This window comes from Bacillus rossius, chromosome 10 (genome assembly GCF_032445375.1).
Source record: "Bacillus rossius redtenbacheri isolate Brsri chromosome 10, Brsri_v3, whole genome shotgun sequence".
Classification (NCBI taxonomy): domain Eukaryota; kingdom Metazoa; phylum Arthropoda; class Insecta; order Phasmatodea; family Bacillidae; genus Bacillus; species Bacillus rossius.
In genome coordinates, this window is record NC_086337.1 from 56,495,637 (window position 1) to 56,515,234 (window position 19,598).

At 41.2% G+C, this 19,598-nt stretch overlaps 1 protein-coding gene across 1 annotated transcript in view; it reads right to left on the reverse strand.

The window, feature by feature from the left end:
- Window positions 1–579: 579 nt before the first annotated feature.
- The window catches only part of LOC134536236 (neutral amino acid transporter 9-like), a 32,932-nt gene continuing 13,913 nt past the window's right edge, over window positions 580–19,598 (reverse strand). Inside the window, exons 4-12 of the mRNA XM_063375928.1 lie at window positions 12,261–12,358; window positions 9,398–9,555; window positions 7,721–7,888; window positions 6,668–6,727; window positions 6,217–6,381; window positions 5,367–5,578; window positions 4,102–4,206; window positions 2,970–3,208; window positions 580–1,018 (exon numbers count right to left, since the gene is read on the reverse strand). Coding sequence (XP_063231998.1) covers window positions 844–1,018; window positions 2,970–3,208; window positions 4,102–4,206; window positions 5,367–5,578; window positions 6,217–6,381; window positions 6,668–6,727; window positions 7,721–7,888; window positions 9,398–9,555; window positions 12,261–12,358 — 1,380 coding nt within the window. The 3' untranslated portion in view covers window positions 580–843. The remainder of the gene's footprint in view (window positions 1,019–2,969; window positions 3,209–4,101; window positions 4,207–5,366; window positions 5,579–6,216; window positions 6,382–6,667; window positions 6,728–7,720; window positions 7,889–9,397; window positions 9,556–12,260; window positions 12,359–19,598) is intronic.

Consider the following 19,598-nt stretch of genomic DNA (forward strand, 5'->3'; position numbering starts at 1 on the left):
CTCTTGCATTAGAATTTTTTAAACTCAACTGGGCCAATGTGGTGCCTACCCTATAGGGAATTTTTCCCCATCCACATTTCATTTGTCAACCCAACACGATGGCCCTGATTTTGGAAAGGGGTTTTTCATGACCATATTTTATCGAAGTTACCATGTGTTTAGCGATGGAGATACTAATTCATACTTGCTAACATTAAAAGGTGCTGTCAAGCTCCATTTCTGCAAAGTTTTGAGCGAAGCAGTATGGCGATAACAATGTAAAAAAGTGACTAGGGCGACACCACAGCAAGCAGTCTCCTGACAGTTTCTAACTCCATGCACTCGAGTATCAGGGCCTCGTACCTATTATAACAAGTTAAAGTTTTTTTTGCCAGTCTTTGAGGGAATGTAAAAAAATTTTTAACCTTACAAATTAGCCTATCACTAATATTGTATTATGGGGTACATTATGTTATCAATTCTATCCTATTTCATCGAACATTTAAAATTTATAACCCTTTGTTGTGCCTTATTACTCCTCTAATAATGTGAACAGTCATCAAGCATGGAAGGTGCATGTTTTGAGTGGCAAAAAGAGTCTTTTTCAGCATTTTCAAATATTTATTTACAATTTTTTTGTTCATGTTATTGAGATAGAGCTTAAACAAATAATTTAGATTGTTTTTTTAAGTATATATTTTTAGAAAAAAGTTTTATAAAACTAATCACTATTTGTCGGAGAACATCTTGAACTGTTCCTGTTTTGTGCACAAGCACACCGTGGTGCAGCTATGGTCTGCTCAATCTGCGCACCCAGCATGCAACGTCTCTCGTGTGTTGCCGCTATGGTTGGCTGGACTGATGCTACAGGTCGTGGACAAAGAACTGCGCCAGCAAGTTGGCGCCCCCGGCAACAGGGATGGCGAGGTGCAGGGCTGTCGACAGCCACGTGGCTTTGCCATGCTGCCTCTGGGAGGCTAGGTGCAGCAAGCTAGGCAGTGTGAACACGTACACCAGCCCACTGGTGGCACCCGTGAACCTGCAACACACACACACATCTCATTACATCGTAGTTACTTGACATCGTTCCGGGCTGCGCCCTTCTGAGCCCGATGTGCCACTACCTCTCCCCTTACACGCTGCGAGCCACCTCCTTCCACCACCACCCTCTACGACCGCCCGCCGATTTGACGTCAGTGCTCCACTCCCGAGAGTTGCAGAGCGAGGACGAATGGGCAGTGAGTCGCGAGCGCTGCTGGAGGAAGGAGCTTCATGCACCTGTCATCGTTCTCGGAGGTTTTCAGTGATACAGGGGGAAACGGGCCTCGCCACACAGGGCTACGTCACGGCCCTGAGAACAGAGTAGCCGGGACCACATGCCCATTATACATGTGGTGGCGCCCTAGGATTCGACGAACACTTCAACCCTCATTGCGGTAGCATACTGTTTAAAACACGTGCGAAATACTTACAAATATCTTTCAAATACAAACAATTACTACACAGGTTTTTTTTTCATAGAATCCAGAATGGGGTGACGACTCTTCAATGCTGTTGGTCTGTGTGTGGATAATCCCTCTACCACCACAATTTACAGAAGGCTTGGCCAATTCTTTTTATAAGTTTCCAATGAAAAAAACTATTCAAGGTACATGCCCGATTGGGTTTTAGGATGTTGGAAGTGTGAGAAAGTATGTAAGTATGTTTATCAGCCAGAAAGCTGGTTATCCTACCAAGTACTGGAATCAAGCCATGTTGATACAAGCCTAAGTAGCACCGTGATGGACAATGCCACCCGGCAGCTCAAAAAGACTAGTAATAGACATAGCACTGAGAAGGCGTATGAACCCAGAATTTCAATAGGGTAGTGTGGCCAGTTCCTTCACCCGTCTGTAGTCCACAATACCAGTCAAGATATATGACAATAAACTGTAAAATTGTGCACTACAACATTAATCTATCTTTAGCAATGACAGGCTGATAAAATTGCATTAGTCGATAGGTAATTGGCTTAGGAACAGGGAGATAGTGTTCTGGAGTTAATGCTGTCATGTCGTCGGGATCAGAACTGTAGGAACCTAAAAGTTATGGATTTGAAGGTTATCCTCAACCTGAACCAAAATAGTGTACGACTCCTAGAACATTAAAAAATTGTTCTTCTTCCGCACACATTACATGAGCTTTGTATTATTTGACTGTAGCTTTCTAAATCCCTCTGTAATGTGAAGCAACTGGTGGATGGAAAGACCTTGTGATTTCCAGAATAGTTGTGGCATTCAAGAAGGAATTCTAAAGGGATGACGAAGACAATATCTGTTAAGTTTCAAGAATTAGTTTTGAGCACAATTACAATAATTACTATATTCACTGTAAACCTAGACAGGGTTATCACAATGAATGAATTGATTAAAAGCAACTAAAAATACTCCAGTTTAAAGTTTGGATAGGATATAATCAATAATTATTACTATAGTGGCACAATAAGCGAACTGACATGAATGATTGGAGGATTCAGTAGACAGAGTGTGACCCGCAATTTCAAGACTTGGTAACACTGAAAGTTCCAGCAAAGTCCATTCCAACCATTGCAAATAGTGTTGCCGTTTGGACTCTCATTGTAGGTAAAATTATTGGTGTACGGTGAGAAGAATTGGGATATAAACATTTTGTAACAGTTGTTAATAACCATTTGAGTTTATTTTCTCACGAAAAATACCTTGTTAAAGTTGCACTCCAGGGTGAAGTTTGACATCATGAAAACTATCAGCAACATCACAAGCACCATCCCAGTAGATGAGGGGAGAAGTCAGCATTAAGCATTAGCATTAGCAAGCCTTCCTCCAATGAGAATGATTCCTTACAGATAAATGAAGTTAATCTGGCCAATCGGAATGAAACTGGCTGGGCTTTGTTTGTGAGAGCTTTCTCATACTTTGAAGGAATTCTAACTTAATTTTACCAGCAGTAAAAGTGAGAGTAAAGTTATAAACCTTATGATGGTGCCTATCCGAGGCAGGTATATGGCGAACAGCACGCACACCAGCACTATGGCTATGTTGAATGCCAAGATGTGCGCGAAGGTGGGGCACGACTTGCGCAGGAAGATGGCGAAGAACTGTGTGCGCAGCATGTAGGTGATGAGCGGGAAAACCGTGACGAGCTGGAAGAACAGGAACACCCGAGCCACCGTCGTCATGGTGTCTGCGCTGTGGAAGTTGTCCAGCATGTTCTGGAACAAACACAACACAAGGCATGTTCGTACCCCACCGCTCGACAGGTTCCCTTATAGTTGAATGTTACTCCGACACTTGCTACTTGCGGGACTGAAGATGAAAATTCACATGCTTTCCACCTGAGGTATGGCAAACATGAATGGGTGGCCGTGTTTGAGGGAAAGTCCTGTTATGCAGGCCGGCCTCGGGACTAAGTGCAGGAGCAATTTTTTTTTTTTTTTACAGGGCAAACATGAATTACCCCGAAGAAAACCCTTCAACCCACTGCGCTGTGGCATTTACCATTTACTGAACATTCTGCTCAAATTATGCTCCATTGAAAAAATACAATTTTCAGGAAAGTTTCAGTTTAAACTGGAGCTGATTTAATGCAATTCTTTGGATGCACACCATTGCAGTTTTGCACTGTTTGTCATGAAAATACTTCATGAATGCAAATTAAATAGGTATTAACATTTTCATTTAATTTTGGATACTTGAAGTTTTTTCATGGCAAGTAGCGTAAAGCTGCAATGGCGTATTTTGAAAGAACTATATTAAATCGAAATCCTCCATTGCATGAATCATTTAAAGAATGTAAGCTAGAGCATCATTAACTACATCTAACATCTGAGGCAATAACAATTTATTATTCAACAATGTTGTATAATGAGAGACAGCATTATTGCAATAGATGAATTTTTTATATTTTCTGCTTAAGATGGGCATTTCTTCTCTCCCCCAAAGGTTGACCCATACTTAAAACACGTTATTAACTGCTATGAACATGAAAAGATCAGTCCCAACATCATGTGGGCACTTAGACCCGTGCTAGAGCATAGTTACCAAGTGTTGGAAGTTCGACACACAAAGGCAAGTGTTACTAGTGCATGAAGGTATTAATACTCACGTCTTTAATGCAGGACTTGGCCAGCGGAAAGCATATGTAGAAGACAGCGCCAATAAGAACATATGTAAGTGTAACAAGCATGTATGCTATGGAGAGATCACGCGTCTGAAACATTAACCCACACAAGGAATTAATACAGAAAGCTAATAATTTCTTTAATGACAAGAGAAGTCTAATTTATGCTATGACAAGAAACCTTTCCGGAAGCTTTTAGTAGTGCCAACATTATTTCGAGTTGCTCTTTGGTAAATCTATGTAGCAATATTTTGTCATGGTGTCCTGTAGTGAGGTCAAGAGCATAGACAAAATTTCATTTTGAGAGGAGGCGGGGACAGAACCACTTTTCCCGCTGTTTGCTTTTCTTTTGTTAGTGGGAATGAGGAATGACAGGTTTATTAGGATTTTTTTTTGGGAGGGAGGTTATCCCTCTGCGTACGTTTTTGAGTGGGGTGGCTGGTTCGTAGACCTGATCAGGGATTGTAGTTGTGGTTAACATGAATACGAGGTTTGTTGATAGTTCTGTACAATATTGGTGAGTGGGAAAATTTTTGAAAAAATTAAAAAGGCAATAAAGTCCAGGATGTGTGTACCTGAAAAGTCACTACTAGCTATCTTATAGTCTTCATTCATTAGTGTTCCTGTAGTCATCCAGGCAGGGGCATATCCGAAAGGGCGTGTAGGGGGTTTTGTGGAGTCCGGACCCCTCCCTTCCAGGATAAAAAAAAAGCTATGATAGAATAACACAATAATAGCAACCTAACAACATAAAGTTACAGAGATATTATTTTGGAAGGATTTTTTTTATATCCTTAGTGGGCTGCAATATTGTATATTCCCCCCATTATAGTCCGACATGCCTCACACACACAAAATTGGCAGGTATTTGGTTTTCAAGTAGTCTACATCTAATTCTGGTATGCACACGTTTTTTTGTAAGCATTTCTTTCATGTAAACTTGACATAAGTGTTTCGTGTATTCAATAATATGTATTTATTACTTGTTTTAACAAATTCATCAAATAATTTGCTTAAGAACATAGTGTTGGAACAATGAAATAAAAACCAAAAATAAAAAATGTTCAGTTTTCTTTTCTCCGTCCAAATCATTGTTTAAATTTCTGTGGGGAACGTTTGAGTTCTGAAAGTCCACTATTTCCCGTGATTTGGTGTGGCAATAAGGAAAACTTAATCATAAACAAATATATAATGTTAAACTGGACCCCCTCCTGGCTGCGGCCCTGGCCCCGGAGACACTGGACACTCACGTTGTGCTCCTGGTGGCGGTTGCTGTGCATGATGGTGACCACGATGTTGTGGATGAAGAAGGACAGGGCCAGCATGCCCGAGAGCGCTGGGAACGTGGGCAGGAACTGCGGGGCGTAGCCCGGCCCGTCGGCAGGGTCCAGGTCCAGGTGCGGCCCCCAGCCGGCGCCCTTGCACAGCACGTACACCACCAGGTACACCGCCGACAGCGCTCCTGAGGGGCATGCGAGGAGCCACTGGCCTTGAGTCGCTAACGGTCAGTCGCACCATTAAGACGCCCGTCTACAATTGCAATGTCCCGAACTGTGTCTGAAGTACACTGATCACTGATTGGTCCCCGTGACCCTCCGACATCATGCGTGGCGTGGGCGATGGTCCGAGTCTCCCTGGTCCGAATACATTGGTCAACTCGAACTCTTTGTCCCAATCTGTGTCCTTTGGTATCATAGAAGTACGTGATATTTGCTGTTTCCAGTTCCTGATATGAAAGCGACATCTGATCTTTGTTGAAAGCAAAAAAAAATGGCTAACAATTATTAGTTATATATTTTTCTATAAACGTTTTTGAAAGAAAAACTGAGTAACGTTTGAGAAGTAAAAGTACGTTTGGTTTGCTTTCGATAATTTATTTATTTTAACTTGCAGGACATAGGCTATAGATGTCCCCCTTATATCCGAATACAGTTGTTTAAACTTTAAGAACGTACTATGAAAAAGATATGTACGACTGTAGACGAAGATGTGTTGTCAATCTGGAATGGACCGTGACATACGTCAAGTGGGATGGGACCTGTCTCCGGGTGCTGGCCTCGGGAAACGAGGGATGCGTTGATGACTAGGACGGGCACTCACCCAGGGAATTGAACTTGGTGAAGAAGCTGGCGGAGCGGAAGTTGACGAGCGGACCCACGATGACGACCAGGTAGACAGGGACAGTGCTGTCCAGGTCCCACAGGTCGCGGAAGGTTGATGCCGACTGCTGCTCCCTCAAGTCGGTGTGGTTGTGGTGGCACAGAACTGCGCAGCACAGAGCAAAACCAAATGAAATAGTAAGTGGTTTTTGCTGAAGAATCCAAAGTGTGGTGAAAGGAGTGCATGTATAAACAATGATTCAAGTTTTGGTATTAATTTTCGTGTCATTGCGATTTTGTAGTTTTCCAAAGTTAAGAGAGTGCTTCAACATCATCAACATGATGCTGGGATTTAAGATCAGCCAGTCTTGGCTTGGGTAGCAACACTCAGAATCCTCGCTCTGGATTGTGCAGTCATGCATTTCACTTGTGTTTGACGTACGCCGACGTACCTGAAGGCTGGTCCGACTGGTTGGAAGAGAGCAGAACATCTGTTGTATGGGACAGTGCCACTGGAAGGAAACGGAAAAAACTCAGCTGCACATACGAAACATATCACTACACGCTGCATACAGTTGTAACTACCTGTAAAAATAAAGAAACAACATTATTCAGTATTAAAAAACTTCAGGAGTTTTAGTTATTACTGAAATTGGAATCATTAGCATTATAAAAAGGTTTAAATTCAATTTTTGACCTCTTCCAAACAAATATGCCTATGTGTGAGCAAGCATCTGAATTTTTTGCTTCACCCCCAAAATAGCTAAATTTGGAAATAAAATTGTTTTACTGATAAAAGCAAATGATTACAATTTAGAAAAAAAATATCACGTAAAGCTGTATGTGGCAAACCTTGCTTATTAAATAAAAGCAAGTCATATATTTATGTAAGAGATTTATGCCCCAAATAGTGGATGTTAACTTTTTTTTGGCTAATTAAAGGATTACAATATAAGTGAACATTTATTAAATTAATAAATTATCAAATGAAACATGCCCATAGCTCAAGTTGAGCTACATGAAAGGAGCCATACTTGTCAGAACTTTAAAATTAAAGTCAATTATGTTCAAATGAACCACGGCACACATTTGTGGTAATTTTACTACCTTGATAACACCAATTCCAAATCTCACTCTTTTAGCTCCTTCAAACTCATCCTCATCAGTATCATCACAAACCAGCATCACAATCAATATCATCATCACCACTCTAGTCGAAACCAACCATCGTCTACAAAATAACCACCGTCATCATTACTGACATTATCAGTAGCGGATCCAGAGGGGGGGCTAAGGGGATCAAGCCCCCTCCAAAAGCATCTGGGTCCACTATTGTTTTAGTGTTTGCCTTGATAAAGACTAGCCTCAGCTGGTTCAAGCCCCTCCTAAAACAAAATCCTGGATCTGCCACTGATTATCATCACCATGCTGTCCATCACCGCCACTACCACCGCCAGTGGCAGCACGCAGAGCACGGCAGAGCACGGCAGAGCACGGGGACTGACCGTGCAGGGAGTCGACGCAGTGGAAGAGGAAGCTGGACATGAGCACCCAGTACACGATGTCGGCGCCCAGCAGCACCAGCAGCGAGAAGAACTGGGCCGCCCGCTCGGCGCGAGGTCCCAGCAGCTGCCGGCAGAGGGCCGCCACCTCGCCGCCGGCCCCCGCCGCGCCTGCGCGCACCCCCCTGCTCCCTGCTCCTGCGGGTCTCCACGGTACACGGCGAGCAGCCCCACATGTACAGCTGTAGCAAACCGTATGTATTCGGCACTGGGTAACGGGTGCGCCATCCAGTAACTAGTAACGAAACCTTACACACGAATGAATTTCGTTACTCGCATCTTTCGTATGTTTTACGCATGCGCGCGCTTATTCGTTACAAAGAACGATGTTTGTTTAAGTAAAGTGTAATCTGGAAATTCGTCGTCCAAGTTTTTTACTTTTATTAAAGGTATTGTGTGTGTAGACAAAGTTTGAGATTGGAACAGAAACAACGTAAGAAAGAATTTTTTACAAATTATAAATATGTATGTTTTTGTTTTTTATCATCGCGTATTTTCACGTTTTTTTCGTTCTTATCTTAAAATAGATATAATAAAGCCGCTCTAATGAGATTTAATTGTTTCTTGGTTAACAAAAGCTGTTAATTATCAAATATTTTTAATTGTTTATATTCGATTTATTATTATTTACGCGACGTCATAGGTACTGTACGCGTACGCAATACGACTCGATTCGTTGCTGTAACATAACATAGCATGTTATGCGGTATCAGAAGTATCTAACAAGTAACGTAACGATACGAAAGTAACGAGTACTAGTTGTTATAGTAACGAATACATACGGGTACGCTTTTTTTCGTTACTTTTACACCTCTACTAAGATGTAGGCCACATCAAGCTCTGTCCCTACCCGAACACGCCCGAATATTCACCTTCGGCCAACCTCGGGATTTGTTTTATTTTTGCGCAGGAAAAATGAATTCAAATATTAAAAGTGGTCGGTTAGGTTAGCTACATTAAAACACTTTAAAACGCTATGGACGGTTAGTTAGGTTACTATAGCTACATTAAAATAAACAGAGAAATATAATTGTTTATTTTTTTTCCCTAACCTAACACAACTAAGTTTATTTTGGAGGGGTCCGGGTTAGGGAGGGACCTAGGTGCGTCTCTGGCCGAAGCCTATACGCCTAGTCATGCTGGGATTAGCCATGCAGGAAGAGGGTCGCATGCATCGTGTGCTATGAGGGGATTGGCCAGCCATGGCAACGATTGGCGCCATGACTAACTCCCCTCACTCTTAAATCTAGACTATAACTAGAGATAGGTTGGGCCCAGGTAAAACCTGCATAGTCACAGGGAAAACCCTGGGCACATTCATGCGGGATGCAATTTGGCATGCATTAAGTGCAGGAATTTACAGGAGACAGAGGATGGTCTGGATGAAGTGTTGGTCAGAGTAGAAAAGAATCTACCATGCGGGGGTTGGGCACTTGGACTCGTGGTCCGCTTTGCTTTTTTATCCAGGACTGGATTTGGCGACCAGGGACGCAAGCGCCCCTGGTGGTGAGTGGTTGCACTGACCACTCACTCCGCTAAATGAACCCGAGGTTGGCCGAAGGCGAATGTCCGGGCGTGTTCGGGCAGGGACAGGTCGGGGGGACGTTAGGGGCGACGCACCTTGCCGCTGGTCGACCCGCAGCAGCAGCAGCGCCGTGTAGAGGCAGAGCGCGGCGGTTAGGGCAGTCACCAATAGGCCCGCCGCCAGCCCCGACTGCGCGAACCCCCACGGCATGGCGAGCAGCGACGACCCCATGATGGTGTTCCAGATCGAGAAGCTGCGACACGCGCCGTCGCTCGAGATCTCCTCGCCTCTAGTCTTGGAATTCATTCGTAATTTAGGGACCGGAAAAATTCGCGGGTTCAATGACCTGTAGACAGGGCCGGCGCGTCCATATAGGCGAACTAGGCAACCGCCCAGGACGCCATGTAGCTGGGGGCGGCGCAGCACGACACATTAACAGCTGATATAATATGTTTAACGATTATTGAAACTAGATGAAAATGGATTTTTGTAACAGTTTGGAATGTTTATATTGATATAAGTATTTATTTAAAGTCCACGGTGACCTGTTTATGATTTGTAATAAGTAAAAAAGTAAAGAAAAACACAAGCCTGCTTACATTTAATTGTTGACAAAATCTTAGGCTTACGTGATGTATTTTGAGGCAAGGAAATTTTTTTTGGGGTGACTTGGGGGGGGGGGAGGATTAAGGTTTTTCGCCTAGGGCGCCAATTTACCTTGCACCGGCCCTGCCTGTAGAATAAACTCCATAGTTCTACGTACACTCGGTCAAATGCCACCTACTCATTGGCTGCTGTCTTGTGAGACGTCCCAACGTAGCAGCCTGTGATTCGATAAAGCTTTAGTTGGGAGTTTCTCATTGGCCCAGAGTAATCCAGGTGAGTTGAGAAACCTTGCATCATACAAACATTTTGTGTCATTTATTATGTATAAAGTTTAGCTTTAATAAACCTGTCCATGCCAGGAGTACTTTTGTGTATGTGCTCCTTTTTGCCTTCGTAAAAAAATACAAAGTTATAATTTATTTATGGTGTAGGAGATCACTTTGTTTCCAATTTTGAAGACTGAAAAACTAACAAAGGTTTTTCTCATTTTTTTATGATATTTCGTTGATACCATTAAGAATTATTTCTTGGCCTAAACTATAAACTGAGGTATAACTATTTGTGTTTTTGCCTATCGCGAAATGAATTCGAGAATTTTTCCGGTCTATATTCATAATATACTCACATTTAATTGCTTATAATTTTTTTTTTTAAGTTTTACTTCTTTAGACGCGTTATGAAAATAACGATGAAAGTGAATTTTTACGATGCGTGGGCACAGTGCAACGAAATTTCCACACAGTTAAAAAAAGGCTACATTAAAATAAAAATTATATATGTGATTTTAAATCTTATACTGTAGTGGTTGACATTGAAAACTGGTCCATATAGTTGAAAACTAAAAAACATTTATTTATTGTGGATATTAGTAAAAAAAATTGTGTTTATAAACTTTTTTTAAGTGTATTTATATAAGTGAGGTTATATTCCTGTATGTATAATTTATTTGCACAATAAGTTTTAAATTATTACATTATTATTTAATACATAATTCAATTAATTAAATTAGAATATGCATTCCTACATTTCTACAACTTCATCTCTACTGCATTGTAGTGTGGTGTTCATCGATTCGACTGGTGTTATGTTAATTACGATTCCTGACCATTATTCATGTGACATTTCACGTAGGTTCTGGGTAGCTCACAAAAGATATTAATTTTTATGTTATTTGAATTTTTTTTAAATATGATTTCATTATTGATACATTTGTACTAAAGAACATACTATGTGCTTGTAAGTGAATGTCTATGTAGTTTAAAAGCAAAACTAGTAAAAATTTTATAACCGATTCAATAATAATAATAATAATAATAATAGTTATTCAATTTTCTTTAAATTCATTTTTTTTAAAATTAATGTTATTGTAACCCAGAGCAACTCCAAAATAATGAACATTTCCGTGGTTACAATAGCTGGGTTATTCACGAATCACAGTAGCACAAAAAATATCACTCCAGTCCTTTTATTATTTTTTAAATTAATTATTTTCATTCAAAATTAAAGTAAGTTTTTTACTAAACCAAGTAAGTATAACTTCTAAAGCGAACCCATGTTTTTTTTTTTACCAAACAAGTACTTATTTAATGTTTTAATGAATTTGGAAGAACATTATTATGTCAGTCCTAGCATGTACTGAAAGCATTAAATTGGTTAGTATACCGTTTGGGTTTAATCTTTCGTATGTAACCTCCATCTTATAATACTTTTATTTAGTACATCATACATAACTCTATAAAAAATTAAGCTTTTCCAAAACCATGGAGAAATTATGCTTATATTATAAATTTATTTAATATCAAGTGCAAAACCACGAAGATATGTAAACAGATTAACTCGCGATACCACCCCCTTTTCCCCTCGCTATCCCGATGCTCCAGCGGACAGGTGAATGTCGCGAACTGGAGCATGATCACCAGGTACATCACCAGGTACAGCACCAGGTATAGCACCAGGTATAGCCAGCGCTTTTTCTTCGGAGGAGCAGTCTCCACTGGGGCCCATGCTTTCTACAACTCCCTTAGAAAAATGTGGTACGGTACATAAAAAATAACCTTCTCCGATAGGCCCCTTGATATTTAAAATCTGTTCAAATAATTTTATACAGTGTGTAGTTTTATATTTTCTAGTGCCGCTGTACCGTTTAAAAGCACTCTTTAAAAAAAATAAGATAAAACCACAGTTTTGAAAATTAATGTTATAGACTTCAGAAATGCGTTATAATGGTATTTTAGGGGATGTTATTATTTTTCAAAATGTCTGCTCCCTGTTTGATATTGAAGTACATGTATCAGTACAAGCCAACTGCAGACCTCCAGCAATAGTCGCAAGGGCCCGCACCGTGCCACTCACATGGTGACGAGGCTGCAGTTCCTGCTGGGCTCCTCCCCCTCGCGCCCCGAGCAGTAGCCCACGAACAGCGAGGCCGGGACCACGTGGTCGGGTATCACCTGGGGACACCACACCACAGAGAACTGCATCAACTACGCCTGTTCTAAGTTATAACTAGGGACAGGAAAAAATCGCGGGTTCAATGACCTCTAGGATGAACTCCACAGTTCTACGTACACTCGGTCAAATGTCACCCTCTCATTGGCTGCTGTCTTGCGAAGGTGTCCCAACGTAGCGGCCTGTGATTCGACACAGCTTCGGTTGAGAGTTTCTCACTGACCCAGAGTCGTCCAGGTGAGTTGTGAGCCAATAGCAGAGGCAGCACGGAGGTATAACTATTTGTATTTTAGCCTGTCGTGAAATGAATCCGCGAATTTTTCCGGTCTCTACTAATATGTGTGATTTAGCATTGTGTGTTTCTAAGTTACATGTTTCTAATATTTGTGTTTCTATGTTATGATGTTTCTAAGTTGAGTGATTCAGCGTTATTTGTTTTTAAGTGGCGTGTTAATAAGTTATGACAATTCTAAGGTACTTGGAGTGTCTGTGGCATAACAAAAAAAAAATTATTCACTTAATCGATTTCGGTTTATATAAATAATTTTGAACTCAAATTTAATTTTTTCACTTGCTAAAAAGAACCAAATCTGACCGAATCAATCAATTTTTATAATTTTTCTAATTTTTGATTGATAATTACTCATTTTTAAGATGGCGGCCAAGGAGACCAACAAGATGGCAGACGTGATAATAGTTGACTGTATCGTATGCTGATTATCTAGTGGATAATCAATAAACCAATATGGTAGTAGTACACTATAGCAAATGAAAATAAACAGGCGGATCCAAGATACGGTGGAAATTATACATTCATTGGTATTAGCTCGGGCGAAAAGGGGGGGGGGGGCAGTTGCCTGATAATACTGTGGATGAAGGATGTTGAATGTTTTATGATTGACCTCGGCGTGAATCAAACCGAGTACCGAAATCGACTAAGTAATCAAATATTTTAAATAAATAATTCTTTCATTCTTGATATTTTGGTCAACAATTTAAGAGCTTTAAGTTTATGGTCATGGTCAAGGCCACGACCTCTGATAGAACCCCTGAGGAAAATTGGCCAGCTTTGAAAAAAAAAACTGTTCCTCTCTGAGGAAAAGTGCTCCTCTCCGACAGTTTTTGAGGAAAATTATGAAAACTTTCCTTTGAAATGAGAATTTTCCCCTCTAAATTAGGACTCTTTTTGAAAAGTTATTTTGAGTATTTTTTTAAAATCGTTTTTGAGGAATTTGGTGGAAGTTTTCCCCCCGAAAATCCAAGCTGGCGGACGCTGAACGCGCGTGAGCCCGAAGCCTGTCCCAGAACCGCCGTGTGTATACTACTAGGACCGGCACGACCCGGCTCGAGCACAATGGGGATGGTGGGGGGGAGAGGGGAAGCGCGCCGATCGAAGGGGGTCGGTGCCCCCAGCTGCCTCGGGCCCAGACGAGTGAGAAGTGGCGCGCCGTCTGGTGCCATGTCCCCCGCCCCGCAGACGTGAGGCAGGTCAGCACCCAAGGTCACCCGCGCCGAGCGAGCACCTACCAGCAGAGGTCATGCCAGTCGCCTCGCGGCCTCGCCGGCCGTGTCCGAACACACAGCACGCACGTTCCTGCTTCCCCCAGCAAGTGTGGAGGACGCATTCCTAGTGTCCGAATACTTTTACTGCCAGCACCAACTGTTTCGAGTAGTGTTGTCTACGAATATTCAGCAAAATATAAATAGAGCCACGGAAATTTCGCGGATTCATTTAGTCGCAAGCTAGAATGCAAACCTCCACACTGTCGCACTGTGTTCATGATTGGACCGCAGTTATCTGGACACACCCCTCTACGACCGTGAGCCAACGATGTCCAGCTAGGAGAGAAGTAAGCGAATCAGGCAGTGCCAAATAACAAGGATAAAAATGTTCTCGCTAAGAAATCAACCAATGGGAAAGCAAACATGGGTCGAGCACACCTATAACTTTGAATTCTATCCTGAGGCCAGAGGAATCCGCGAAGTTTACTCTAAACATAAATAATAACGACCAATTAAAAAAAAAATGTGTTTCGGATGCTGTAAATGTTAGCGATCAAACTAAAAAGATTGTTATAAATATTTAAATATTAAAAAATTCTTAAAATAGGCATTAAATAACCTTATAGGTAGAGACCGGAAAAATTCGCGGATTAATTTCACGACAGCCAGAAATTCAAATAGTTATACCTCAGTGCTGCCTCTGCTATTGGCTCACAACTCACCTGGAAGACTCTGGGCCAGTGAGAAACACTCAACCGAAGCTGTGCCGAATCACAAGCTGCTACATTGGACACCTTTACAAGACAGCAGCCAATGAGAGGGTGACATTTGACCGAGTGTACGTAGAACTATAAAGTTCATCCTAGAGGTCATTGAACCCACGAATTTTTTCCGGTCCGTACTAATAAAGGCTTGCTCAAGTATAGGCAATTCGAGTCTAGCATGGAGTGAAATGATCGCAGCTCTTCTTACAGCCTGTGTCCCTCGATGTGTGACTAAGGCGGCGGTCACACGGGACTGAACTACTTCTGGCGAACATGTTCAACTTTTTGTGTGCGGTTACACACAGTCTGGACATGTTCCGGTCCAGGCCATTTCTCATTCAACCGAAACAGGTTGGCAAAGTGGTGCAGAACGACATCTCATCTACATACGCCTCTGATTGGCTGTTGAGCGGTGAGAGTATAGACAGTCCTGCCTTTGCGAAAAATGCCCGATGGAGAATATCCTTGGCAAAAGTTCGTCTAACATTTTACCGACCGCAACAAAAAAATATAAACAGGTAAATATTTTATTGTTTTAAATTTTATATTGACGGTTTTCCCAAACAGAGGTACACTTGCTCAGATAAATATGATGCACAACACGTTCATCTGGTGACTGTAGGCATTCGATTTTGGAAATGAACTGCCGTGTAACTGTGCACTTTCGCGACTGTAAACATGTTATACTTAAATCTGTTCACCAGAAAAATCAAAATAAATCCACCTCTTCTATACTCTCGACATTAAAACCAGAAACTAATTCAGATTCACCTTCAGCAAAATCAAATGGAGTACGATCAGTATCGGCTAATAAAGAAGAAAATATACATAAACACAAAGGAAAAAAACACAAAAAAAAATACAGGATGAACACGGACAGCAGCGACGCCATTCTTCACTGCACGACGGTCTGGGACCAGCTTCGTGCGTGCGCAGTGTTGAAGTGGCATTTTCTAAACACGTCTTTGATTTAAAGTTGTAACGTTCTTATTTATAGGGACTGGAAAAATTCGTGGTTTCGATGACCTCTAGGATAGATTCCACGATCCTCTATGCACTCGGGAAAAATTACACCAGCTCATTGGCTACTGACTCGTGAGTCGTGACACCTGCTAACTGGGATTATTGTGATTCGGTACTTATTAGTTATTACGTTGAGGGTCATTCATTGGCTCACAGTCCTTCAGGCAAACTGTGTTCCAATCACTGAAGCGGCGATAAGTTACACGCACTTGGATTCTAGCCTATCGCGAAATGAAACCACGAATTTTTCAAGTCCCTATATGCAAATAAATAAGTTAGTTTTCGTTCGTAAAAATTAGCTAATCTCCGAAGGTTCCTTGCCGATTGCTTTGAAATTTTGACACAATGTCGCATTCGTAGACGCGCGTGTTTTTATATAACGAAAAAAAAATTATTATAAAAATCAATTTTAAAAAATACCTTTCGGCACAGCCTACAGGAGTAGGTAGACTTCGATGTACCTTTTTGTTCTGGAAATATTTTGGAAACTTCTTTAAACTTCTGGAACTTTTTAAGAACTTAATGTACATAACATATTTATGTTCCCCAACATTACAAAAGGATCGATTAAACATTTGCTCTTATTTCATGCAACGAAAATATTACGAATATTTCTAGCTCAATGTATCCAGCATTAAATAGCTTGGAATTATTATCATATTATATGCAAACTGAGGTAATTCTCAATTTTTTTGACCTTCAAAGACTATTTTTCATCCCTTGCACTAATAACCAACACATTTTCCCCCCAGTATATTCTACTAGTGCACGAAAATAATTTTCATGGATTCATGTCCAACGTCAATAAACTTAGTACCCGTAAATTTAAGAATATATTAATACATTTACGCATGTCCCTGTATAGTTTTGTAACCAACATTTTTCGTAAATTATAAGGTAAAAATTTTTAACAGTGTTGAAATTATTAATTACGTCCATTTTTTTCGTTCTCTTCTGTTTTGGAAAACTATTGTGTTTGTTTCGTCTTTTCGTTTTGTCGTGTTTTTGTCTCGTTTCAACTGTTGTGCTGAATTTTCTTATTGGGTTCAATATTTTTGTGCTGTCATCATTTGTGGGTTTTTTTTTTCGTTCTCTTAGTCCATTTTTCTTTGTTTTTCTTTGTTTGTTGACCATGTTCCTGTTATGGAATATTATGTGGTGTTTATATACTGTTGACAACAACAATTTTTTTGCTTAATTTGTGTTTTTGTCTTTTGGGTATTTTTTAGTTTTATTCTACAGACATACATGTGCTTAGCAATGGCGTATGTCCACAAGCTTACATCAAGTCATGCACTCCCATTGCACAAATCTTTCAAAGATAATGTGCATTTGTAAACTAGCCCCCAACTGCCTCCTCGATGTTTGACGGGATGGACCCAAACCAAACTGTTAGTTTATTCTTCTTGCTGTCCGCCGCATGCGCTGGGCCGCGAACCCGGGTGACCCTCCCCCACCAAACCCTCGCTGGACCGAGAGCTATCGATCCCTCGACGGAAGTGGGTCTGGGTCGATCTGATAACCGGCCTCTCTCGCGGGCAAGCCTTCATTTCACAGACGAGAGAGCCACACCCGAAGTCCATGCTCGATTTTACTTCCTTCAGTTCTATATCATTGTATAAACCGGTGTGGCATTAAATTTTGCGGTCGATTAGGATAGGTTAGCTACATTATAGATACTTTAAAAACATTGTGGATGGTTGGTTGTATTAGGTAAGTATAGCTACATTAAAAATACTGTAAAATCATTTTATTGTTGCTTAGCAAATAACTTTTTAATATGTAGCTGTCCAGGGCTAGGAAACCGTTTACATGATTTCACAGTATCTTCAATGTAGCTATCCTAACCAAATCAACCATCCGCAATGTTTTAAAGTATTCAAAATGTAGCTAACCTAACCTTTAACAATGAACCATAAAAAAATACCCGAAGATGCACGATCGGGCGTTTGGCTCTCTCGTCTGTGAAAAGAAGGCTTCCCGTATTACGTATGCTGTGTCAGTGGAGGTATGTGACGCCGAGTCCCGGGCATCAGCAGGAGGGTGGAGTAGGGGGGAAGAGAGGATCGATGCAGGGCCGCCGGACCCAGGGGTCAGCGACCTGCCTGCCTCGCGCCCTTCAGCACCTGAGGGGCGCCGTGCTGCCATCTGTTCTCTCGCCGAGACACTCTGGAGCGGTCACAGCTTCCAACCCCCCCCCCCCCCCCCCCCTGGACGTTGTCGTCAGCTGACGGGTTTCATCGGGACACTCCCGTTTCCTCCTCCCACCCTCTCCCATTCTCATCCCGTGGCGCAGCAGCAGAAACATCCACGCCATGACCTGCTCAACCTGCCGAATCGGCTTATATCGGACACCAGTTTTATTTATTTATTTTTTTTTAAATTTCACTTTTTCGTTTTCGACTTCAATGATTAACTTTTTTTTCTTTTCTGCGAGCAGTTACACTTACACGAACATTTCAACCAACAACAATCAACACGTTTTTTTTTAAATTTGAATTTCGTTTTTAATGTATTATGTATATATAGACTACGTTAAAACAACACTATATGTTTCAAAATTTATAAATATTTAAGGTTAAGTTATGCATGTAAGTAAGTTTGTGTTTTATTATCAATTTACATGTACTTCGCCCCCGTAAAATCAGTCAGTGAAATAAACGAATGAATAAATGTAAGTGCGCGAACCGCCCATCTGCGGTGAACGCTGCATCTCGCGCATCTGATTGGCTGAGGCTCGAGGGAGCCGGCACTGACCGCTGGGGGATGCAGGCGTCGTCCGCCACGTCTCCCGCCCGCGGCCTGATTTAATCACGCGACACTAGGGGTGACTCCAGGGCTGCGCGCTGGCCCTTTTCATTTTCATTTTCCTCGCGTGTCTAGTTCTCTGTGATAAACACGGGTATTACTGTAAAAAAAAGGAAGTATTCATTTGTTACTATCATATAATTAAATGTGTTGGTCAGTACCTTGTGGATATAAATTGAATTTTTTTTATGATTTCTTACGATAAAAATTTTTTATTTAAAGAAAAATTAATTTCTCATTTGATGACGAGACATAACCGGAATTCGGTCATTAGCATTCATAAAACCAACTTGAACATCACACTTTATTTTGTCAAATTAGCAGAACTATTTACAGTAATCAAAGACGAGGGTTGGATTGAAACAGTTCTGAGTGGTTTAGTCTTGAGATTCCGTGGAGGAAGGCTATATCGGGGGAAGCCTTCATTTCACAGACGAAGAGAGCCACACCAGAAGTTCCCCGAAGTTCATGCTCGCTTTTTTTCCGTTCTATATGATTGTATAAACCGGTGTGGCATTAAATTTTGCGGTCGATTAGGATAGGTTAGCTATACTATAAATACTTTAAAACATTGTGGATGGTTGGTTATATTAGGTAAGTATAGCTACATTAAAAATACTTTAAAATAATTTTATGGTTGTTTAGCAAATAACTTTTTAATATGTAGCTATCCAGGGCTAGGAAACCGTTTGCATGATTTCACAGTATCTTTAATGCAGCTATCCTAACTAAATCAACCGTCCACAATGTTTTAAAGTATTTATAATGTAGCTAAAATGTCCTAATTGACTATTAGTTATCATGAGTTGTCCAAAATAAACATTCACGGAATATGGGGCGTCCCGAGAATATTTGTGGAAGACAAAGACTTCCTAGATTTTATACGGTATGAAAAATATACAAATCCACGAAGTACGTTTCTTCAATTAGGTTTTTTCCTCAAAAAAAATTACAAATAAATACCGTTGCCTTGTTTATGGTCTTTCATTTCATCAACACCGCCATATTTATTTACAAAGAACAAAAAGAAAACCCCCGAAGATGCACGATCGGGAGTTCGGCCCTCTCGTCAGTGAAAAGAAGGCTTCCCCCACATCGGGGCCCTGCGAGACACGAGCCGAGGGCTGGGTCGGCCCAAGGAGGG